Genomic DNA, 25,261 nt, shown 5'->3' with positions numbered 1-25,261 from the left:
CTTCAAGTTCCTTGGTGTGCACAATAACCAACAAACTAGAATGGTCCAAACACACCAAGACAGTCGTAAAGAGGGCACGACAAATTCTATTCCCCCTCAGGAAACTAAAAAGATTTGACATGGGTCCTCAGATTCTCAAAAGGTTCTACAGCTGCAACATCGAGAGCATCCTGACTGGTTGCAACACTGCCTGGTATGGCAACTGCTCGACCTCTGACCGCAAGGCACTACAGAGGGAAGTGCGTACCCCCCAGTACATCACTGGGGATAAGCTGCCTGCCATCCAAGACCTCTATACCAGGCCGTGTCAGAGGAAGGCCCAAAAAATTGTCAAAGACTCCACCCACACCAGTCATAGACTGTTCTCTCTACTACCGCATGGCAAGCGGTACCGGAGCACCAAGTCTTGGAACAGGTAATCAGATGATTTGCACTGTCCCCCCCAAACCCCTATTTTACGCTGCTGCTACTCTCTGTTTATCATATATGCATAGTCACTTTAATTATACATTCATGTACATACTACCTCAATTAGCCTGACTAACCGTTGCCCCAGCACATAGGCTAGCTGGACTATCTGCATTATGTCCCGCCACCCACCACTAGCCCACCCCTCTTTTACGCTACTGCTACTCTCTGTTTATCATATAATCATAGTCACTTTAACCATATCTACATGTACATACTACCTCAATTAGCCCGACTAACCGGTGCCTATATATAGCCTCGCTACTGTTATTATTCACTGTTTTTTTACTGTTTTTTTCTATTTCATTACTTATCATCTATTGTTCACCTAATACCTATGTTTTACTTAAAAATTGCACTGTTGGTTGGTAAGTAAGCATTTCACTGTAAGGTCTAAACCTGTTGTATTTGGTGCACATGACAAATAAACTTTGATTTGATTCCTTATTGATGTCACCTGTTAAATCCACTTCAATCACTGTAGATGAAGGGGAGGAGACAGGTTAAAGAAGGCTTTAAAAGACAATTGAGACATGGATTGTGTATGTGTGCAGTTCAGAGGGTGAATGGGCAAGACAAAATATTTAAGTGCCTTTGAGCAGGGTATGGTAGCAGGTGCACCGCTCAACAGTTTCCCGTGTGTATTCAGAATGTTCCTAAAGGACATTCAGCTAACTTGACACAACTGTGGGGAGCATTGGAGTCAACATGTGCCAGCATCCCTGAGGAATGCTTCAAGCACCCTGTAGAGTCCATGCGCTGACTAATTCAGGCTGTTCTGTGGGCAAATGGAGAGGGGGTGGGTGAAACTCAATATTAGAAAGGTGTCCTTAATGTTTTTTTACACTCAGCGTAAACTGTATATCTCATTGTCACCTGTAGGTGTATTAGATAACAAGTTTATCAAATAGCTAAATGACCATGAACACTGATGGGAAGAAGGGGGTGACTCATATTATTCAGTCCACTAAACTTTCTGAATGCCCTGTCAAGTGTGTGTGTGTGTAGTCAGAGGTGTGTATGTACATTCCAGTCTTGGTGTCTCACCTAGCAGCTCTTTGCGGGTGCGGCTGGCAATCTCTTTGATCTCCATGCGGGACAGTGACAGGGTGTGTGAAGCCCCCTGCATGAGGGGCCCCGCGGGGACCTGTGCTGTCAGGCCCGTCACCACCTTGTTGACCAGCGGGGACTTGAGGGGCCTCTCGATGCTGCGGCCCACCAGGTTACTCAGGGGGATCTTGAAGATATGCTTACACTGTGCCTCACCTGGGAGAGGGAGACGGGTAAGATAGGGGGTGGTGGCGTGAAATGGAGAACAAGAAAAGAATGGGGGAGAGAGCGAGACAGGGGCGATAGAGAGAAGGGTAGAGGAAGAACAGGTGGCAGTGATCAAATAAGAGGAACAGAGAGAGGGGGAGACAAGAGCACAGGGAGGGTGAGGATGGATGGAGAGATACAGAGTGAGGTATTGCAGTAAGAGAGACACACATCATTTAAACACCAGGAATGAATAAATGGAGCCATGCTTAGACGGGTTAGTTTACCACACACATGCACACACACATTTGAAGAACACGAGAACATGACAAACATGATCATGTCAAAATTAAGCCTCCTGTATCTAAACAGATGAATAATACTATATTCAGTGGCACAGTGTGTGATCTCATTATGAGATTACAGCCATTTACAGCTATATATTATTTATTCATCATTTGGAATAAATAATTAAACTGTTTAAGTCAAATTAATTGAATGCTTAACATCATAACATAACTTCATAACAGCACTGCATTCCGCCTCTAGTCTGCTGTAATCCAGTCAGAGATACAACAGGGATGGGTTCATTAGGCACCAAATTTACAGACTGAATCCAGGATGGACAGCTTGGATTTGGCCAATAAGAACTATAGTTATTTGATTTCCGTTGCAACATGTTTTGTTACGTTTAGCCCTAATGAACATGACCCAGCTGTATTGTTTTGCAATGACTAATGTAACCACCAGGTGGAAGTGAAGGGTCATATTCTAGTGCAGCGTTCCTCTTGAGCAGGACAGGATGGCAATACTAGCACACACAGGCAGCTATGTGACTCAATGGGAGGCTGCACTGCACCAAACAGACTGCCGTTCTGAAATGTCACAGGGTCAGAAGTGAAGAAAGCAGCATTCTGGGAGACGGGGTCACTTATATTATTATTACAGGTTCACCGACTCACTGTCACCGCTTTACAGGCACTTCTCTCCAGGAAAAATACCAGACACACGGAAATGTTAATAATAAACTAAATAGATATAAAAGAATGATATCAAAACAAGCATGCGACCATAATCATAAGGATCTATATATCCCACATTTGTTTCTGCTCCAGGGTAAATAACCTAAAAATAAAAAAAACTAAGATGAGATTTAAATCAAATGTTGTACTGACAATATTGAATATTTGAATTGTTATGCTTCTAACCGTCCGATCAGAATTGGATATGATTCCATGATTTAACATGGTTCAGGATTGGTCGAATACTACCAGATGTAGTTTGACAGTCCAATCAACACAGTCTCAGCATCCTGTATTCACGTCTTACCTGATGTCAACAAATGTGATCTCAAACTGAGTAAATTCTCCACCAATGAAAAATCACCTGTCCCCATAGAGCAGAAACGGCAGGCATAGGCGGTTGGTTAGAGGATGGTATTTTTGTCAGCGCCCCATCTTCCCTCCCCTCCCCTCACCCCTCCACCCCCCCAGATTGTGGCACCTCTATTTGGCCCACCACTCTGGATGGGAGAGGGGGCTTTGACAAAAGTTTCCATGGCGACAGTGCAATCTGTAAATCACGCTGCGGCAGACGTGTCTTCTCTCCTCTCTCTCTCTCTCTCTTTCATTCCCCCTCTCTCTCTCTTCTCTCTTCGCTTTCATTCCCCCTCTCTCTCTCTCTCTCTCTCATTCTCTCTCTCTCTTTCATTCCCCCTCTCTCTCTCTCTCTCTTCTCATTCCCCCTCTCTCTCTCTCTCTCTCTTCTCTTTCATTCCCCTCTCTCTCTCTCTCTCTCTCTCTTCAGTCTCCCTCTCTCATTCTCACCTCTCACACGCATACCTTTCTGAATCTGCATCCCTCTCATACTCTCTTCATCTCCATTAAATGTTTTTCTTTTAAACTGACTCACTCATTCTTACAATCGCTCTCCTCAGAATGACAAGAGAGGGAAGACAAATAATGTTCACTTAACATTCAACTGAGGGTCAATAAAACATGCCACTTCATATATATAAAAAACATCTAAAAAAGTTGTTTTTTCCATGTTAGTAGGGTAGCATGTGCAGCTAGATGCAAAAACTGAAGAGGGACGGATGCATCCCAAATGGCACCCTTTTCCCTTTATCGCGCACCACTTCTGACGAAGGCCCACAAGGCTTTGGGAGAAAAAAGTGCAATCGATAAGGGAAAAAGGTGCCATTTGGGACAAACCCGAGAAGTAGTGGAAGACTACTTGAAGTACCTTCGGCATCCTTAGACATGTACAGGGAAAGCTTGGTACCATAGGGGATCCGTATAGAATCTGAACCAGGGATGAAGAAGAAGGTTATGTCACAAACTCAAACCGGTATGACAGAACACATTTAGTAGTAGCACCACCACCACCTTCAGAGCTGAAACAATCACTGTCACAGGGATGTGAGTGGTTGTAGCAGTGTTGCAAGACTAGAGTTGACAAAAATGGTGTCATCGTACCCCACCCCTCTCCCAAATGTGACCCTTCACCCTAAAGCCCAGTACAGGTCCAATGCCAAACTCTCTGCCCAAAATAATACATCAGCACTCTGTAGTATTAGTACGAGTGTGCATGTTTGTATGAGGGTGCGCATGCATACTAGCTACTGCAGTTCCCTGAGGAATAGAGGTGAGGTGACCCGAAAAGACACACTAACGTGAATGTGTGTGTGTGCGCGCGTGCCTGTGTTCGTACCCATTTGAAGGACTGTGTTTCCACCCCACTTATGAGTCTATGGACCTCAGTGGTCATTAGATTTAGCATCTATGTCTGATGATTACTGCACGTCTCGTCCTTAGAGATAAAATACATTCTGTAATAAACGCAAAGCTGTCGTCACCTCTCTATCCCTCTCTCTCCCCCTCTCTGTAATCACAGTAAATTACATCCTTGTGTATCATTAAAAACTGTCCCTCCTGGACACACAGTGCATCATAAATATGTTCCATTGCAGACGACAGCAATATAAATTTAAAAGGATTGAGGGAGGAGTACCTTCATTGGAAAGACAGTGGAAGGGTGGATGGGGGTTTAGGAGGGGGATGGGGGTTTAGGAGGGGGATGGGTAGTGTAGGAGGAGTGGAAGGACAGGAGGAAGGGAGAGAGAAAGAGAGAGAGGAGAGCGAGCATAAAAGAGAAGGTGATATTGAGATCCCTCTGTCCTTGAGGGGGAACCCTGTCTTCATCTTGTGAGTTTTAGTTGGGGTCACAGAGACTGGGTGACTGGGTGGGTGGGATCACAGGTTCATGCACATTGGCTGCTGTTCTCTCCCACTGTGTGTGTGTGTGTGTTCATACAGTATGTGTTTGTGTGAATGATATCACATTTCACTGGGAATGTTCCAACCAAGATTCAGAGGTGGCATTCTGCCTCAAGCCTTGGAGGAACTTTTTAACAACTACAGCCTCAAATAAACTTCTCAACGGCATAGAAACAAACAAAAAATATGATGTCTAGTAAATAAATGACCCTTGCAAGGGTTTCACAGTGTGTGGGTTCATTTAGTTCTCTTTGGGCCAGGCAAGTTTTTTTTAATATAAGGTTGTTTATGTTATAAATCATACTCTGCCCCCCCACCAAACAATAATAAATAGCAAAGAAAAAAATGAAACATAGTCAAAAACTCTTAGTCAACAAAGTGTGCATTTCCAATTGTACTTTGTGTCATTCTATAATGTGTTTGGTTGCTATGTGAGGCTTACCGTCTCCGAGCGGTGAAGGGAACACAGGCATTTCGTAGCCTGTGGGCGTCTGTGGCGAACTCTGGGAACTGGTGTCCCGGGAGCTGCAGTTGGAAGCTGAGTTGACCGGAGCGGACGACACAAAGTAGATGTCCGACTGCGTGAGCATGGGATGGGGTCGGATTGAATGAAATGGAGAGGAGGAGAAAAAGTGGATACCAGGAAAGATTAATAGAGAAAGGGAGACAGAGAGAAATAGAGATTGAGAAAGGGAGATCAAGAGAATGTATGAGAGGTGATGGCATTATTTCCCTAACCAACACCTGCTAACACAACATGATGATGTTGTATTTCATATTGCTAAATGGTACACTAGTCTGTGCACTGTATATCCATCTGCTGTGTAAGAGTTGTGTGTGTTTGATTGTTTTTATACAGTTTATTGTCCCTGCTTGCAAAACAAATTTGCTCATGAACAGATGCGCACACAGGCATATACACTCACCTGACAGTTTATTAGGTACACCACCCCGTTCACGAAAATCGATCGCTCCTACAGAAAGAAAGTCACGTGGCCGTGGCTTGCTATATAAAGCAGGATGACAGGCATCCAGTTATTGTTCGTTTGATTGCTAACAACTTTGAGCGTGATATGATCGTCGGTCCCAGGCAGGCCAGATTCAGAATCTCAGAAAACTCTGCCTTCCTGGGCAATAAGCATGACAGTGTCTGGGGTTTACCGAGAATGGTGCGACAAACAAAAGACATCCAGTCAGCGGCAGTCCTGTAAGTGAAAAAAGCTAATTGAAAGAGAATGGAAAGAATTGTACAAACTAACAGGCGGGCTACAAACAGACAAATAACGGCACAGAACAACAATGGTGTGCAGAATGGCATCTTGGAACGCACAACTTGTTGATCCATGTCAAGGATGGGCTATTGCAGCAGATGACCATTCCGTTCCACTCCTATCAGCTAAAAACAAGAAGAAGCAGCTCCAGTGCGCATGGGATCACCAACACTGGACAACTGAGGAGTGGAAAAACATCACCTAGTCCAATGAATCCCGGTTCTTGTTGCATCATGCTGATGGCAGAGTTTTGGCATAAGCAGCATGGACCCATCCTGCATGGTGTCAACGGTGCACTCTTAGAATAAAAGGTTCCAAAACATATTCAGAACCCTTGACTTTTTCCACATTATGTTACGCTACAGCCTTATTCTGAAATGGATTAAAACATTATTTTTTTGAATCCTCATTAATCCAAACACAATACCCCATAATGACGAAGCAAAAATAGGTTTAGAATGTATTAAAAATAAAAAAAAACTGAAATATCACATTTAGGTAAGTATTCAGACCATTTACTCAGTTCTTTGTTGAAACACCTATGGCAGTGATTACAGTCTCGGGTCTTCTTGGGTATGACGCTACAAGCTTGGCACACCTGTATTCAGGGAGTTTCCCTCATTCTTCTCTGCAGATCCTGTCAAGCTCTGTCAGGTTGGATGGGGAGCGTTGCTGCACAGCTATTTTCAGGTCTCTCCAGAGATGTTCGGTCGGGGTTCAAGTTCGGGCTCTGGCTGGGCCACTCAAGCACATTCAGAGACTTGTCCCGAAGCCGCTCCTGCATTGTCTTGGCTGTACTTAGGGTCAATGTCCTGTTGGAAGGTGAACCTTCGCCCCAGTCTGAGGTCCTGAGCGCTCTTGTAGCAGGTTTTCATCAAGGATCTCTCTGTACTTTGCTCCGTTCATCTTTTCCTCAACCACAGCTACACAGCACCAAACAGCACCAAAAAGGGTTCCTCTATGGGGCAAACCAAAGAACTCAGTATGGTTTTACTTAGCACCTTTTTTTCAAAGAGTGTACAGACTGGTGTACTGCCGTCCAATCTGCAGCAACTGCGTGATGCCATCGAGTCAGCATTGACCAACATTCCTGTGGAACGTTTCCGACTTGTAGAATCCATGCCCCAAATAATTCAGGCAGTTCTGGAAGCAAAAGGGTGGTACTAGATGGTTCTACCTAATAAACTAGCCACTGAGTGTACATGAAAAAATATACACAATTGTGCACACATTTTCATTACAATCATTATCATTATTGGACACTTCCAACTGTCAATCAGACTCACCCTCGAGGCAGTCAGCTGCAGCTCTGGTACCACAGCTGTATAGACCAGGTTACCGTTGACAACCAGCCGGATCTCAATGGAGTCAGTGGTAAAAGCCAGGATGTAGGGGAACGCACACACTGTAACACAACAACTTTCAGTTATTTGGTTGATAAAGGATGAACAAACTGCAACACAACAACAAAAACAGCAATAACTTCCTGCTATGGTTTTACAATGGACAGGACAACCAATCTGCATTTACATTCATAATATGCTCTGCACAGCAGCATAAGAAAAACTCAAGTTACAGGCAGAACGGACAACCAACGGTAACACGGAGTTCATGACAATTAAGTAATTATGATAAAAAGCATCAACATTCAGAAGACAGACACCAGGCTAAATGAAGTTGATATAAATGGTTGGGATATGTGATAGATAATAGACAATAGTTTCTTAATTAATCCCAAGGGGACAATTGGTTTGTCAAGGCAGCATCCCAGTACAAACATACACACACAAACATGTAGAAGAGAAACTGTAGTTTATGTCATATTTATTTAAATCAAAAAGTAATGTCTCTTTAGTCGGCCATTCTCTGCTTTCATCAGTCATCAGAAACAAACACACAGAAGCACAGACACAGACGAACACACTCAACGACCTAGCCTCAGTAGCCACCCGCTGCATGTTACCATGGTGACAGGGCTTAGGCCAGGGCCGGAGGCTGGGCTGACCGCGGGAGCGGGGTGTGGGGAGGGACTGCTGATTGCTATGGTTACCAGTACCACTCACCGATGGCATTGGGCATCTGGTTCCAGCTGAAGTGGAAGTCAGACGCGTTGGACTGGATCATGGGGGTGGAGCCGTTGAACGGACACACCCTCTTATAGGAGCAGATATCTGTACAGCAGACAGAGATAAGACATCTAATTTCAGTCGTTAAACCATGTCTATGTCCCAAATGGCACCCTATTCCCTTTACGGTGCCCTACTTTTGACCAGAGACCACAGGATACTATAAAGGGAATGGGGTGTCATTTGGGACGCATCTTACGTATTTGTAAAGTAAGCTTATACGAACAGATATTTGTGGGTTGGAGACTATGGATAATAGACACGGAGTATACCAAACATTAGGAACACCTTCCTAATATTGAGTTGCACCATATCAAGAAAGGACCATTCTTGATACACATGGGTACACACAAACTGTTGATACACACAAACTTTGATACACACAAACTGTTGAGCGTGAAACCAGTGCGTCTGGCACCTACTACCATACCCTGTTCAAAGGCACTTAAATATTTTGTCTTGCCCATTCACACTCTGAATGGCACACATACACAATCCATGTCTCAAGGCTTAAAAGTCCTTCTTTATCCTGTCTCCTCCCTCTCATCTACATTGATTGAAGTGTATTTAACAATTGACATCAATAATGGATCATAGCTTCCACCAGGATTCACCAGGTCAGTCTATGTGATGAAGAGTGTTCTTAATGTCTCGTATAGTCAGTGTATATTATAATGTTACTGTATTACTGCTTCCACCAGGATTCACCAGGTCAGTCTATGTGATGAAGAGTGTTCTTAAAACCTGTTAGGGAGGCTGCGAATTTTCGCAGCTTTTTGTTAAAAATCGCGCAACATTTCAGCGCCCTGCTACTCATGCCAGGAATATAGTATATGCATATGATTAGTATGTGTGGATAGAAAACACTCAGACGTTTCTAAAACTGGTTAAATCACGGCTGTGACTATAACAGAACGTCTGTTTCATCGAAAAGCGCAGGAAAATCTGATCACTGAAAGTGGAAATAAATATCCATGCGCCACTTCCAGGAATTGTTAAAGGTGAACCGTATTAAATGAGGCCGAGGTTGCAGTACCTACAGCTTCCACAGGATGTATAGAGTCTTCTCATTTGATTCGGATTTGATTCTTGGTCGAACCGACCCAAGGGAACCGATTCCCTCCGACCTGAAACAGGATGTTTAGGTCGAGTTTTTTTCCTGTCATTTTTTCCAGACGATCGCCTATAGCATTTACATCGCCTCCTGATGAATTTTATCGCTTATTAACGTGTACTAATACCTAAAGTTGCATTACAAAAGTATTTCAAGTGTTTTGTGAAAGTTTATCGTCGACTTTTTTAATTTTAAAAAATGACGTTACGTTATGAAACGCTATTTTTTCCGTTTATCACACAGTCTTCATAGATCGATATCTAGGCTATATATGGACCGATTTAATCGAAAAAAAGACCCAATATTGATTATGGGACATCAAGGAGTGCCAACAAAGAAGATGGTCAAAGGTAATGAATGTTTTATATTTTATTTCTGCGTTTTGGGTAGCGCCGTCTACCGCAAAATCTGTCTGTTAGGTGACGTTGCAGTATTTTGGGGGTACATGCTATCAGATAATAGCTTCTCATGCTTTCGCCGAAAAGCATTTTACAAATCTGACTTGGTGGATAGATTCACAACGAGTGTAGCTTTAATTCACTACCTTGAATGTGTATTTTAATGAAAGTTTCATGAAATTATGAGTTTTATCAAAAACTATAGGTGGCGCTCTGAAATCCGCTGAGTGCTGTTCCTTCATGGGAACAGTATTTTGCATCATCCTTAAGAAGTTTTAATGTCTCGTATAGTCAGTGTATATTATAATGTTACTGTATATTAAAATAAAGAAACACCCCAGATAAATATTTATACTTTGATGTAAAATAAGGGATAAATAGAGACTCACAATTGTAACACAACAAAAGACCAGCCTCCCCATCCTCGTACACATCGATGGCTGCCACAAAGTTGACCTGTGTGCACATGGCAGAGAAGAACACTGTATTGAATTTATTTTATTCAATTATGAAGAAAATACATACTTCATTTATTCTATTCAATTATCATTCATTGGCTCTTCCATTGTTGAGCTCTGTTCTCAGTTAACCAACCAGGTACACTGAAGATAAATGGAAGGTAAATAACAACATAAACAATGTTGGTTGGAGGTCTCACTCGGTTGGCGTCTACGTGGTGTAGCCTGTATGCGTCCCCTGTGCTCTCGTTGATCAGGTCAAACTGGTGTTTGTAGGCCACACAGATCATGTTGTCATTCTCCCCTGTGGGACCATCCACCAAAGCCATCACCACCGGAGTTTCACACAGACAGATTTCCTAGAGGACAGGGCGGCAGGTAGCCTAGCGGTTAAGAGCATTGAGCCAGTAACCAAAAGGTTGCTAGTTTGATTCCCTGAGCTGACTAGGTGAAAAATGTGTTGATGTGCCCTTGAGCAAGGCACTCTGGATAAAAGCGTCTGCTGAATGACTAAATTGTAACGGAGGGGGACTGATCACGAGGATGGGGCTCTCACAGGTCTCACACAGTCAGTGTGCATGTACTTTTGGCTATGCGCCTCTCCTCATCCACTAGCCCCATTCCTTATTAGGTTTAGCTGTGGTGACATACTCTCGCTGTTCCACAATGAAAGTTTACTCTAAAATAATGATTGTTAAGTTGAACTCATTCAGTCATTCAAAATGGTTATGGTAAAGAACTACTGTGCACGATAGTGGAAAGTGTAGTCTGTGTGTTTCTGTGTAAACCACGTGTGTAAAAATGACCCTACTCGTATGTATTGGAACTGGTCCACGGGCGAGTCGGTTGTGGCGCCGAGGGTGCCCATGCCATCGGGGCGGGGCTGTTTCCTGGTGATGAGGAGGAGCTTGTTTCTGATGGCTGCCACGATCCTCAACTCTGACCCGTGGTGGGTGTTGATAGAGTACAGGTGACACCCTGGGGTAGGGGCAGTAAGGGAGGGAAGGAGAGAGGGGGAGGGTGATGGGGAGACAGAAGGGGGGGATAGGGGTGAGCGAGAGAGAGAGTTTTCCCTTTCATTGTCTAAGAAGTGCTTCCCCTACCTGAGCGGCATATTGGATCTGGTCTGGTCCTTACATATAGAAATGCAGCAGGTTCTATTCCTCTAATCTTTTTTCTGAGACACACACACTCATGCTTACCCTTCCTCCCCCTCCAAAGCCCACATCCCACACACACCCATGTAATGTGGTTGTATTGGAGAGGCCATACAGTGTGTAGTAGGGGGGGGGGGGTTGTCAATCTCCTCAGGGACTGTTCCACAGCGCCCGGGGCCGGACGCTCAACTCTACTACACCTCACTGAACTGGCACACTGCCTGGGAATGGGTGTGAGTGTGAGTGTTTTTAGTTTTAAAACAAGGAAAATTCAAGTGGGGACATTTTGCCAGTACTCCACAAGGAAAAAGGCTATTTTAGTCTTAGGTGTTAGGTTTAGGGTTACAATTAGGGTTAGGGGTTAAGGTTAGGGTTAGGGAAAATAGGATTTTGAATGGGAATCATTTGTTTGGTCCCCAAAAGGATAGGAAAACAAATATGTGTGTGTGTGCATGCGTGCGTATGCCTGCGTGTGTGTGTACCTTTGGTCTTCTCCAGTTTGTTTTCTCGGCTGTCACACTTGGTGCGAACCAGCTGCCTCTCCTCCAGGCCTCTCTTGAGCATGTTTAGTCTGAACACATAGAGACGCGCATCCTTCCCTGAAAAACAACACATCTTCAAAGACCAATTTATATATTTAAAAAAATCTGTGATTCTATAGTAGTATTCCACAGTAGTCCACAGAACAACTCCAAAAAACTTTACTCTACATCGACTTGGGTGGGTTATGTCCAACATAACCTACGCATTGCCATGCATTGCCACAATCATACCCTGGAACTTGTTTTGTCCCATGGAAGAAATATTGGGGATCTAAATGTTTTTTTCTCATAATCCTGGACTATCGGACCACCATATTATTAAATTTGCAATCGCCACAAATAATCTGCTCAGACCCTAACCAAGGATTATCAAAAGCTGCACTATAACTTCTTGGACAACCGTCCAGACTCCTTACACCTACCCAAGGATGTTGGAATACAAAAATCAGTTAACCACCTGTGTATATGCATGTGTACAAACACCTGCACGGCATCAGTCCCAGGCAAACCTGCATTAGCTGTAAAAACACTGCCCCTCAAAGTTATTTTTATGTTTTATTTTGACTTTAATATTTGTTGTAATATTTATTCTCTTTCAGGGGGATGACATTGAAATTGTAGCCAGATCTGCAATGCTTGTTTGAAAAAGAGACATCAAAAAAAGTATAGTGTGTTACTTGAGACATGGCAATCTGCACAAATTTTTAAACAATGGATGAGCTTTTATTAGTAATCTACTTGAGAAGCATTTAGGGTTCAAGTCCTGTCTGGGTTGGCGCCCCCCCTTGGGTTGTGCCATGGCGGAGATCTTTGTGGGCTATACTCGGCCTCGTCTCAGGATGTTAAGTTGGTGGTTGAAGATATCCCTCTAGTGGTGTGGGGGCTGTGCTTTGGCAAAGTGGGTGGGGTTATATCCTTCCTGTTTGACCCTGTCCGGGGGTGTCCTCGGATGGGGCCACAGTGTCTCCTGGCCCCTCCTGTCTCAGCCTCCAGTATTTATGCTGCAGTAGTTTATGTGTCAGGGGACTAGGGTCAGTTTGTTATATCTGGAGTACTTCTCCTGTCCTATTTGGTGTCCTGTGTGAATCTAAGTGTGCGTTCTCAAATTCTCTCCTTCTCTCTTTCTTTCTCTCTCTCGGAGGACCTGAGCCCTAGGACCATGCCCCAGGACTACCTGACATGATGACTCCTTGCTGTCCCCAGTCCACCTGACTTTGCTGCTGCTCCAGTTTCAACTGTTCTGCCTTATTATTATTGGGCCATGCTGGTCATTTATGAACATTTGAACATCTTGGCCATGTTCTGTTATAATCTCCACCCGGCACAGCCAGAAGAGGACTGGCCACCCCACATAGCCTGGTTCCTCTCTAGGTTTCTTCCTAGGTTTTGGCCTTTCTAGGGAGTTTTTCCTAGCCACCGTGCTTCTACACCTGCATTGCTTGCTGTTTGGGGTTTTAGGCTGGGTTTCTGTACAGCACTTTTGAGATATCAGCTGATGTACGAAGGGCTATATAAATAAATGTGATTTGATTTGAAGTAAAACTTTTGAATAAGTGAAGCTTAGAGAGAGGCTTAGTGCTTTTATATTTAATAATCTCAACCCTGCCAAATCATATTCATTATATAGATAGGCACGCTTTATTTTGTCTGGTTTTGCTCATTTGATTTGAAAAACAAATAATCAGGAGTAAGCAGCACCATAAGTAAGTGAGTAAACTGAGATATGACTAAGGAGTTAATCAGGGCAATTTTTCCATACATAGACCTCTCCATGGTTGCAGGATTTCCATGGTTGCAGGATTTTCTATTGAAATTCATTGTGGAGAGCTTATTCATATATTTTGTGATATGAATACTAAGTATGTCAGGGTAATGTAAAAGTTGTATTTTTTTAAAGATGCAATACGTAATATTGTACACGTATCATAATGAGGTTTTAGTCCAGAGAGTCCAGAAAAGTTATCTACATCTTTAATGAGACATTGCAGGGATCTAGCTTGTGGACATAATATAAAACTTGAGTCATCGGCATACATGGACACCTTTGTTTTTATGCCTTGGATTTCTAATCTGTTAATGTTGTTATTGGATCTGATTTTAATAGCATTTCGATGGCCATAATGAATAGATATGACGACGGCATACGCCCTTGATTAACTTCTCTTGACAATTCAAAACTCTGAGAAGTAGCTGTTATTTACTATTTTACCTGGGTTGCTATACATTATTTTTACCCATTTTATTAGAGAATCACGTAATTGAACAAATCCAGGCATTTATAAATCAAATCCAGTCTTACTTTATCAAATGCCTTTTCAAAATCCGCTATAAATACCAGGCCTGGCTTCTTAGAGAACATTGAAGTGTAAGAGGCCTCCATTTTTTTTTTAGATAGACTGGATCTTTATATTTGCCATCTGGGTCTTGTTTTAATAATAGAGAAATCAGACCTTCCTGCTGAGTACCTGACAGACTACCATTTCTACAGGAGTCGTTAAAACAATCTAACAATGGAGCTTTTAGTATATCAAAAATGCTTGATATACCTCTACTGGTATGCCATCAAGCCCTGGGGTTCTTCCAGACCGAAATGATTTAATAGCCTTAAGAAGTTGATTCTCTGTAATTTGGCCTTCACACGGACCTTTCTGTACATTTGTTAATGTTGCTTTTATTTTTTATTTGGAAAGAATTCCTTACCATAATCTGATACAGAAAAGAGAACATCTGCATATCGGAGATTCAGGAATAATTGTGCATTTTTCTCCATATTTCATCCAGTTTGCTTTATTTTTGTAATAGATTACATTGAATAAGTTCAAGTTCTTTTTGTTTTTCCTCTAACTTATTTTGTATCTCTGTAGTAACATTTTTATTGCAATCTACCTGTACTATTAGTTCATGTATTTCCCTTGTTAGTCTTGTCTCTTTAGCTAGAAACTGCTTTTTAATTATTGATGAATATTGAATTGAATGACCTCCTGAAGGTACATTTAAAGGTATTCCAAACAATATTTTAGTTATTTTGTCTTGGTTAAAAAAAAGGTGTCCTCCAGTAAACTTTGATAAAATTTCCAATATCACCATCCACGTGAAAATTCTATGAGAGTTATGTGAAGGCCAATTAGATGATGATCCGATCGCATTCTGTCTCCTATTAAAACGATTTTATCCTTTGATGCAAGAGAGAAAGAGACAAGGATTCAAGACGACTAGCTTGATGTTGAGGATCTTGAGTCCCAATTGGGAACTTTCCCTCCCACCGTCAGCTGGAATGTGGCGCATGGAACGCAAAAAATATTCTTACAAATATTTAACCTCCACACATTAACAAGTCCAACAGCTCAAATGAAAGATAAACAACTTGTTTATCTACCCAGCAAGTCAGATTTCTAAAATGTTTTACGGCGAAACCATAGCACATATTTGTCAAACCACCACCGAAGACACACCGAAGACACAGCTAATTTCCATAGCCAAATTGAACAAAATATGCAATCACCAAACGCAGGATTAAAAGAAAAATAATTTCACTAACCTTTTGAAATCTTCATCAGATGACAGTAATATAACATGTTACACAGTACATTTATGTTTTTTTCAATAATATGCTATATATATCCATAAATCTCTGTTTACAATGACGCATTGTTCAAGAAATGCTACTCAAATGTCCGGAGAAATGACGATAGCTCCGGCAGAGGAATAGGAATACACATCATAAACTTTGACTAAATATGCATGTTCTACATATATATAGAAAGATACACTTCTTCTAAATGCAATCGCTGTGTTACATTTATTTTTAACGTTACAGATTTCGTTCACTATGTAATAATATGAGACGGCGCTCAGAAATTAGCATTATGGCTCGGAGTCCACAGAAACCCATATTTACCACATAAATATTCCCTTACCTTTGCTGTTCTTCCATCAGAAGACATGGAAGGGTTTATACTTACCAAAAACAGCTTTAGTTTTGAAGTCTGTGTCTTTCGGTTATCAAACACGACATATTTCGGTTGAAATGCAGCCAAAAAGTCGAGTGGATGCGCACCAAAACGTTGAAATGACATATTATATGTCGACTAAACTTGTCAAACTATGTTCAGAACCAAGCGTTAGCATGTTATCTAGGTTCACAGCAATCCTGAGGACGATCAGAAACACACAAGTCGTTTAATCAATCTTGGAAGAAAGACATCACCGGAGCAGAGCGCGCATGAGAGTAACCTGTTTTTTCGCGTGACCGAAAGGTTTCGGCCCGCCAAAACTCTCGTGAGCGCGCGATTCTCACAATGAGAAGCCCCATTGAAAGCAGACATTGCGCTGAAGACATAGAAACTGTTCCCAGGACTGTAGGTGCTTGGGAAGGGTGGGGGCGATGACGTCAAAGTTGGGCCAATTTTTATGATGACAAGAGAGAGTTTGGGAGAATTAGTGCCCTGAGAGTTCTGCTTTACATACAGACATAATTTAAACGGTTTTAGAAGCTTTAGATTGTTTTCTATTCAATAATAATTTTTATATGTATATATTAGCAATTTTTGACAGATTTTTTTTCTGTTTACTATGGGCAAGCAATTCCTCCAAAGGGGGCAGTAATCAGCCCTATCTAAATTTCCAATATCCCCATCCACGTGAAAATTCTATGAGAGTTATGTGAAGGCCAATTAGATGATGATCCGATCGCATTCTGTCTCCTATTAAAACGATTTTATCCTTTGATGCAAGAGAGAAAGAGACAAGGATTCAAGACGACTAGCTTGATTAAGTCTCCTCCATGTATATCTCACTAGGTTGGGGTTTTTAGTCTCCAAATATCCACTATTTCTAATGTGTCCAAAATATTTGTGATTTTCTTAAGGGCACGGTTATGATAGTTTGTAGAGTGACTTCCTTTACGGTCCATTGAGGTACTTGTGTTATAGTCTCCTACCTAAATGATTTGAACATTTGTTGCCTGCATGTTCAATAAATTGGTATAAATATTTTCGAAGACGTTTGGATCATCCTGATCTGGACCACATAGATTAATCTATTTTTAATCCACTTTCATATTCAAAAAAGTAATTCCTGACTATTTGCACATTCAAATCAAAATGTTTGTTAATTAAATCACACCTTTTGAGTTCCTTTGTCCATGACAGAAAATTATTTCACCACCCCATTCCTTTATCCGTTCTCCGTTCTCCGTTCAAAAAATGCAGAACTAAGAACAGATACAGTCCTTGGTTCACCCCAGACCTGACTGCCCTCGACCAGCACAAAAACATCCTGTGGCGGACTGCAATAGCATCGAATAGTCCCCGGGATATGCACCTGTTCAGGGAAGTCCGTAACCAATACACGCAGTCAGTCAGGAAAGCTAAGGCCAGCTTCTTCAGGCAGAAGTTTGCATCATGTAGCTCCAACTCCAAAAAGTTCTGGGACACTGTGAAGTCCATGGAGAACAAGAGCACCTCCTCCCAGCTGCCCACTGCACTGAGGCTAGGTAACACGGTCACCACCGATAAATCCATGATTATCGAAAACTTCAATAAGCATTTCTCAACGGCTGGCCATGCCTTCCGCCTGGCTACTCCAACCTCGGCCAACAGCTCTGCCCCCGGCAGCTCCTCGCCCAAGCCTCTCCAGGTTCTCCTTTACCCAAATCCAGATAGCAGATGTTCTGAAAGAGCTGCAAAACCTGGACCCGTACAAATCAGCTGGGCTTGACAATCTGGACCCCCTATTTCTGAAACTTTCCGCCGCCATTGTCGCAACCCCTATTACCAGCCTGTTCAACCTCTCTTTCATATCGTCTGAGATCCCCAAGGATTGGAAAGCTGCCACAGTCATCCCCCTCTTCAAAGGGGGAGACACCCTGGGCCCAAACTGTTACAGACCTATATCCATCCTGCCCTGCCTATCTAAGGTCTTCGAAAGCCAAGTCAACAAACAGGTCACTGACCATCTCGAATCCCACCGTACCTTCTCCGCTGTGCAATCTGGTTTCCGAGCCGGTCACGGGTGCAACTCAGGAACACTCAAGGTACTAAACGATATCATAACCGCCATCGATAAAAGACAGTACTGTGCAGCCGTCTTCATTGACCTTGCCAAGGCTTTCGACTCTGTCAATCACCATATTCTTATCGGCAGACTCAGTAGCCTCGGTTTTTCGGATGACTGCCTTGCCTGGTTCACCAATTACTTTGCAGACAGAGTTCAGTGTGTCAAATCGGAGGGCATGCTGTCCGGTCCTCTGGCAGTCTCTATGGGGGTGCCACAGGGTTCAATTCTCGGGCCGACTCTTTTCTCTGTATATATCAATGACGTTGCTCTTGCTGCGGGCGATTCCCTGATCCACCTCTACGCAGACGACACCATTCTATATACTTTCGGCCCGTCATTGGACACTGTGCTATCCAACCTCCAAACAAGCTTCAATGCCATACAACACTCCTTCCGTGGCCTCCAACTGCTCTTAAACGCTAGTAAAACCAAATGCATGCTTTTCAACCGATCGCTGCCTGCACCCGCATGCCCGACTAGCATCACCACCCTGGATGGTTCCGACCTTGAATATGTGGACATCTATAAGTACCTAGGTGTCTGGCTAGACTGCAAACTCTCCTTCCAGACTCATATCAAACATCTCCAATCGAAAATCAAATCAAGAGTCGGCTTTCTATTCGGTAACAAAGCCTCCTTCACTCACGCCGCCAAGCTTACCCTAGTAAAACTGACTATCCTTCCGATCCTCGACTTCGGCGATGTCATCTACAAAATGGCTTCCAACACTCTACTCAGCAAACTGGATGCAGTCTATCACAGTGCCATCCGTTTTGTCACTAAAGCACCTTATACCACCCACCACTGCGACCTGTATGCTCTAGTCGGCTGGCCCTCATTACATATTCGTCGCCAGACCCACTGGCTCCAGGTCATCTACAAGTCCATGCTAGGTAAAGCTCCGCCTTATCTCAGTTCACTGGTCACGATGGCAACACCCATCCGTAGCACGCGCTCCAGCAGGTGTATCTCACTGATCATCCCTAAAGCCAACACCTCATTTGGCCGCCTTTCGTTCCAGTACTCTGCTGCCTGTGACTGGAACGAATTGCAAAATCGCTGAAGTTGGAGACTTTTATCTCCCTCACCAACTTCAAACATCAGCTATCTGAGCAGCTAACCGATCGCTGCTGCTGTACATAGTCTATTGGTAAATAGCCCACCCATTTTCACCTACCTCATCCCCATACTGTTTTTATTTATTTACTTGCTCTTTTGCACACCAATATCTCTACCTGTACATGACCATCTGATCATTTATCACTCCAGTGTTAATCTGCAAAATTGTAATTATTCGCCTACCTCCTCATGCCTTTTGCACACATTGTATATAGACTCCCCCTTTGTTTTCTACTGTGTTATTGACTTGTTAATTGTTTATTCCATGTGTAACTCTGTGTTGTCTGCTCACACTGCTATGCTTTATCTTGGCCAGGTCGCAGTTGCAAATGAGAACTTGTTCTCAACTGGCCTACCTGGTTAAATAAAGGTGAAATAAAAAAATAAAAAATAAAAATCCACACAACTTTAAACAGTATATGTTATATTTATTTTCTTTTAGCCACGTAAAGACTGATCTTCTTTAAGTGGCCAAGTTTTTTAATCCTGTATCTCTACACATTCACGAAAATAGTCATGGCTTCTAAACCTTCCAGCTGCCTACTGGACCCTATTCCCCAGGTCTCCTTCCTGTTCTTGGCCCTATGTTGACCATAGTAACTGCTCCCTATCCTCCGAATGTGTACCAAATAAAGTAACAAAGCCTCTCCTGAAAAAGCCTAACCTTCACTCGAAAAAAAAGAGAAAAAAAGTTGGCTTATATCGAATCCTCCATTCTTCTCAATATATATTTTTAAAAGCTGTTGTGCAGCAACTCACTGCCTTCCTGAAGACAAATAATGCATGTGAAACGCACCAGTCTGATCTTAGACCCCATCATAGTACTAACACCACACTTTTGAAGGTGGTAAATTACCTTTTAATCACATCAAACCAAGGCTCTGCATCTGTCCTTGTGCTACCTTATGTTGCTTTTGACACAATCAATCACCACATTATTTTGGAGGGATTGGAAACCCTAATTGGTCTTGCCTGGTTTAGATCTTAACTGTCAGAAAGATATCAGTTCATCTAGGTGGATGGTTTGGTGGTAAGTTAAATGGTAAGTTTAGGTGATCCTCAAGGTTCTGTTTTAGGACCACTATTGTTTTCACTATATATTCTACCTCTTGGTGATGTCATTCGGAAAAACAATGTCAATTTTCACTGCTATGCGGACGAGACACAGCTAGCTGTACATTTCGATGAACCATGTTTAAGCCCAAAATGGCCTACCCTGGAAGCCTGTGTTTCAGACATACGGTAGTCTCGACCAGGGGTGCATAGGCACTGGAGTGAAGAATCGAATCGCCCTTGCTGTCTCTGCCTGGCAAGTTCCCCTCTCTCCACTGTGCCTATGACTCTATTAGGGGGGCTGAATACCTGGCTTACTAGTGCTCTCCCATGCAATCCCAAGGAGGGGTGCGTCACGTCGTGCCAGGCTTTCGATACACTCGACTTGAGTGGGTCGAATTACTGACGTGATCTTCTTGTCCAGTTTAGCACCCCCTCTGGCTTGTGCAGTGGGGGAGATCTTCGTGGGCTATTCTCAGCATTGTCTCAAGGTAGTACGTTGGTAGTCTGTTGATATCCCTCTAGTGGTATGGGGGCTGTGCTTTGGCAAAGTGGGTAGGGTTATATCCTGCCTGGTTGGCTCTGTCTGGGGGTATCCTCGGACCCCGCCACAGTGTCCCCCCCTTGTCTCAGTCTCCAGTATGTGCCAGGGGGCTAGGGTCAGTCTGGTGTAATTCTCATGTCTTATCTGGTGTCCTGTGTAAACTTTAGTATGCTCCCTCTAATTCTCCCATCACTCTCTCTTCCCCCATGCCTCAGGACTACCTGGCCTGACAACTCCTGGCCTGTCCCCGTCCCACCTGGTCATGCTGCTGATCCAGTTTCTGCTATTTTGCCCATGTCTATGGAACACTGACCTTTCACCAGACATACTACCTTGTTGTGCTGCTGCTTCAGTTTCAACTGATCTGCCTATGGCTATGGATCATGTGTTCACGTGTTCATCAGATGTGCTTCCTTGTCCTGGACCTGCTGTTTTTGACCTTCTCTCCCGCTCTATTACTAGAAAATATTCCTATTCATGAAAATCACAAGTGAAATAGATTGAGACACAGCTTAGCCTTTTGTTAATCACCCTGTCATCTCAGATTTTCAAAATATGATTTACAGCCAAATCTAGACAAGCATTTGTGTAAGTTTATCGATAGCCTAGCATAGCATTTTGTCCAGCTAGCAGCAGGTAACTTGGTCACGGAAATCAGAAAAGCAATCAAATTAAATTGTTTACCTTTGATGAGCTTCGGATGTTTTCACTCACGAGACTCCGAGTTAGATAGCAAATGTTCCTTTTTTCCAAAAATATTATTTTTGTAGGCGAAATAGCTCCATTTGTTCTTCACGTTTGGCTGAGAAATCGCCCGGAAATTGCAGTCACGAAAACGGAAATTAGCTCCATAATATCGACAGAAACATGGCAAACGTTGTTTATAATCAATCCTCAAGGTGTTTTTCAAATATCTATTCAATAATATATCAATCGGGACAATTCGTTTTTCAGTAGGACCGATTGGAGTAATGGCTACCTCTGTATTTTACGCAAGAATCTCTCTGGGAGCATCAGATGACCACTTGCGCAATGAAGCCCCTACGGGTATTTGTCAACGTAAATGCGTAAAACTACATCACAATGCTGTAGACACCTTCGGGAATACGGAGAAAGAGTAATCTGATTGATAGCCCATTCACTGCTCAGCAGGGACACATTGGAACGCAGCGCTTTCAAAACATGAGGCACTTCCGGATTGGATTTTTCTCAGGCTTTCGCCTGCAACATCAGTTCTGTTATACTCACAGACAATATTTTTACAGTTTTGGAAACTTTAGAGTGCTTTCTATCCCAAGATGTCAATTATATGCATATTCTAGCATGTTGTCCTGACAAAATATCTTGTCCTGAAAAAAATATACGTTTTCTTTTCAAAAATAAAAATACTGCCCCCGAGTCACAAAAGGTATTAACTGACTTGCATAGTTAAATAAAGGTAAAAAATAAAAATAAAATAAAAAAGAGATATGAAAGCTGGTGGTTTATCATAAATCTTCAATATTCCCAGTTAAGAAGTTTTAGGTTGTGAGTTATTATAGGACCATTTCTCTCTATACCATTTGTATTTCATATACCTTTGACTATTGGATGTTCTTATAGGCACTATAGTATTGCCAGCACATTAGCTAGCCATTTCACATCGGTTACACCAGCCTAATCTCGGGAGTTGATAGGCTTGAAGTGATAAACAGTGCAATGCTTGAAGCACAGCTAAGAGCTGCTGGCAAATGCAGGAATGTGCTGTTTGAATGAATGCTTAACAGCCGGCTTAACAGCCAGCTGCTGCCTAACACCGCTCAGTCAGACTGTTCTATCAAATATCAAATCATAGACTTAATTATAATATAATAAACATATAATAATATATAATAAACACACAGAAATACGAGCCTTAAGTCATTAAAATGGTCAAATAAGGAAACAATAATTTAGAAAACAAAACATTAATTATTTCAGTAAAATACGGAACCGTTCCGTATTTTATCTAATGGGTGGCATCCCTAAGTCTAAATATTGCTGTTACATTGCACAATCTTATGTCATAATTATGTATAATTCTGGCAAATTAATTACGGTCTTTGTGAGGAAGAAATGGTCTTCACACAGTTCGCAACGAGCCAGGCGGCCCTTACTTAAATTTGATTGATTTTAAGAAAGGCATTGATGTTTATGGTTAGGTACACATTGGCACGCAATGACAGTGCTTTTTTCTCGAATGCACTTGTTAAATTATCACCCGTTTTGCGAAGTGATTCGATGATATATTAACTTCTTGGATATAGGGGGCGCTCTTTTAATTTACGGATAAAAAAACATGCCCGTTTTAAGCGCAATATTTTGTCACGAAAAGATGCTCAACTATGCATATAATTGACAGCTTTGGAAAGAAAACACTCTGACGTTTCCAAAACTGCAAAGATATTATCTGTGAGTGCCACAGAACTCATGCTACAGGCGAAACCAAGATGAAACTTCAAACAGGAAATGAGCAGAATTGTTCGGAGTGCGCCAGGAATGAGCCTGCCCTTTCTGTCGTTTCCCCAAGTTGTCTGCAGCATTGTGACGTATTTGTAGGCATATCATTGGAAGATTGGCCATAAGAGACTACATTTACCAGGGGTCCGCCCGGTGTCCTTTGTCTAAATTGGTGCGTAATCTTCAACTGGAGGCATTTTCCCATGAGATTCAGAAGAGAACGCTCACTTCCACGAACGATATATCATCGAAGAGATATGTGAAAAACACCTTGAGGATTGATTCTAAACAACGTTTACCATGTTTCAGTCGATATTATGGAGTTAATTTGGAAAAAAGTTTGCCGTTTTGATGACTGAATTTTCTGTTTTTTTTGGTAGCCAAACGTGACGCACCAAACGAAGAGATTTCTCATAAACAAATAATCTTTCAGGAAAAACTGAACATTTGCTATCTAACTGAGAGTCTCCTCATTGAAAACATCCGAAGTTCTTCAAAGGTAAATTATTTTATTTGAATGATTTTCTGGTTTTTGTGAAAATGTTGCCTGCTGATGCTAACGCTAAATGCTACGCTAGCTATCAATACTGTTACACAAATGCTTGTTTTGCTATGGTTGAGAAGCATATTTTGAAAATCTGAGATGACAGTGTTGTTAACAAAAGGCTAAGCTTGAGAGCTAGCATATTAATTTCATTTCATTTGCGATTTTCATGAATAGTTAACGTTGTGTTATGCTAATGAGCTGCGGGGATAATTACACTCCTGGATACAGGTTTTTTTCGTAGCTAAACGTGATGAACAAAACAGAGCGATTTGTCCTAAACAAATAATATTTTTGGAAAAACTGAACATTTGCTATCTAACTGAGAGTCTCCTCATTGAAAACATCTGAAGTTCTTCAAAGGTAAATGATTTTATTTGAATGCTTTTCTTGTTTTTGTGAAAATGTTGCATGCTGAATGCTACGCTAAATGCTACGCTAAATGCTACGCTAGCTATCAATAATCTTACACAAATGCTTGTTTTGCTATGGTTGAAAAGCATATTTTGAAAATCTGAGATGACAGTGTTGTTAACAAAAGGCTAAGCTTGACAGCTAGCATATTTATTTCATTTCATTTGCGATTTTCATGAATAGTTAACGTTGCGTTATGGTAATGAGCTTGAGGCTGTATTCACGATCCCGGATCCGGGATGGCTAGAATCAACAGGTTTTAACAGGCACTGCATTTATTATAAGCAACGCAGGACAAGCTAGAAAAACTAGTAATAACTACACATGGTTGATGATCCCCCTCACTAGCTTTAAGCACCAGCTGTCAGAGCAGCTCACAGATTACTGCACCTGTACATAGCCCATCTATAATTTAGCGCAAACAACTACCTCTGCATTTATGTTGCTCCTTTGCACCCCCATTATTTCTATCTCTACTTTGCACATTCTTCCACTGCAAATCTACCATTCCAGTCTTTATTTTTATTTTGAATTATTTTTTTACTTTTTTTTGCCTTTACCTCCCTTATCGCACCTCATTTGCTCACATTGTATATAGGCTCATTTTTCTACTGTAGTATTGACTGTATGTTTGTTTTACTCCACGTGTAACTCTGTGTTGTTGTTCTTGTCAAACTGCTTTGCTTTATCTTGGCCAGGTTGCAATTGTAAATGAGAACTTGTTCTCAACTTGCCTACTTGGTTAAATAAAGGTGAAATAACTAGTGATTATGTTAAGATTGATTGTTTTTTCTAAGATAAGTTTAATACTAGCTAGCAACTTACCGTGCCTCCCTGCTGCACTCGTGGTCAGGTGGTCAGCCTGCCTCGTGGACTGCAATGTAACCGGCCAATTGTTATGAAAACTTGAAATTGGCCCTAATTAAATCGGCCATGCCGATTAATCTGTTGACCTCTAGTTCACACACACCAACAGTCACGAA

The 25,261-nt window shown here is 42.2% G+C and overlaps 1 protein-coding gene across 6 annotated transcripts in view; it reads right to left on the bottom strand.

Moving 5' to 3' along the window:
* The window catches only part of LOC112231482 (GTPase-activating Rap/Ran-GAP domain-like protein 3), a 155,329-nt gene that overhangs the window by 6,035 nt on the left and 124,033 nt on the right, over positions 1–25,261 (bottom strand). For 4 of the 6 annotated variants that reach the window (XM_042311751.1, XM_042311752.1, XM_042311753.1 and 1 more), the window contains exons 21-29: positions 12,010–12,126; positions 11,182–11,348; positions 10,571–10,729; positions 10,302–10,368; positions 8,338–8,445; positions 7,561–7,679; positions 5,446–5,581; positions 3,970–4,029; positions 1,516–1,734 (exon numbers count right to left, since the gene is read on the bottom strand). In XM_042311751.1, the coding sequence (XP_042167685.1) occupies positions 1,516–1,734; positions 3,970–4,029; positions 5,446–5,581; positions 7,561–7,679; positions 8,338–8,445; positions 10,302–10,368; positions 10,571–10,729; positions 11,182–11,348; positions 12,010–12,126 (1,152 nt within the window). The remainder of the gene's footprint in view (positions 1–1,515; positions 1,735–3,969; positions 4,030–5,445; positions 5,582–7,560; positions 7,680–8,337; positions 8,446–10,301; positions 10,369–10,570; positions 10,730–11,181; positions 11,349–12,009; positions 12,127–25,261) is intronic. The other 2 variants (XM_042311754.1, XM_042311756.1) reach the window with 1 other exon arrangement.

Source organism: Oncorhynchus tshawytscha, linkage group LG33, assembly GCF_018296145.1.
Source record: "Oncorhynchus tshawytscha isolate Ot180627B linkage group LG33, Otsh_v2.0, whole genome shotgun sequence".
NCBI classification, from domain to species: Eukaryota; Metazoa; Chordata; class Actinopteri; order Salmoniformes; family Salmonidae; genus Oncorhynchus; species Oncorhynchus tshawytscha.
This window is presented reverse-complemented; position numbering and strand designations above follow the sequence as displayed.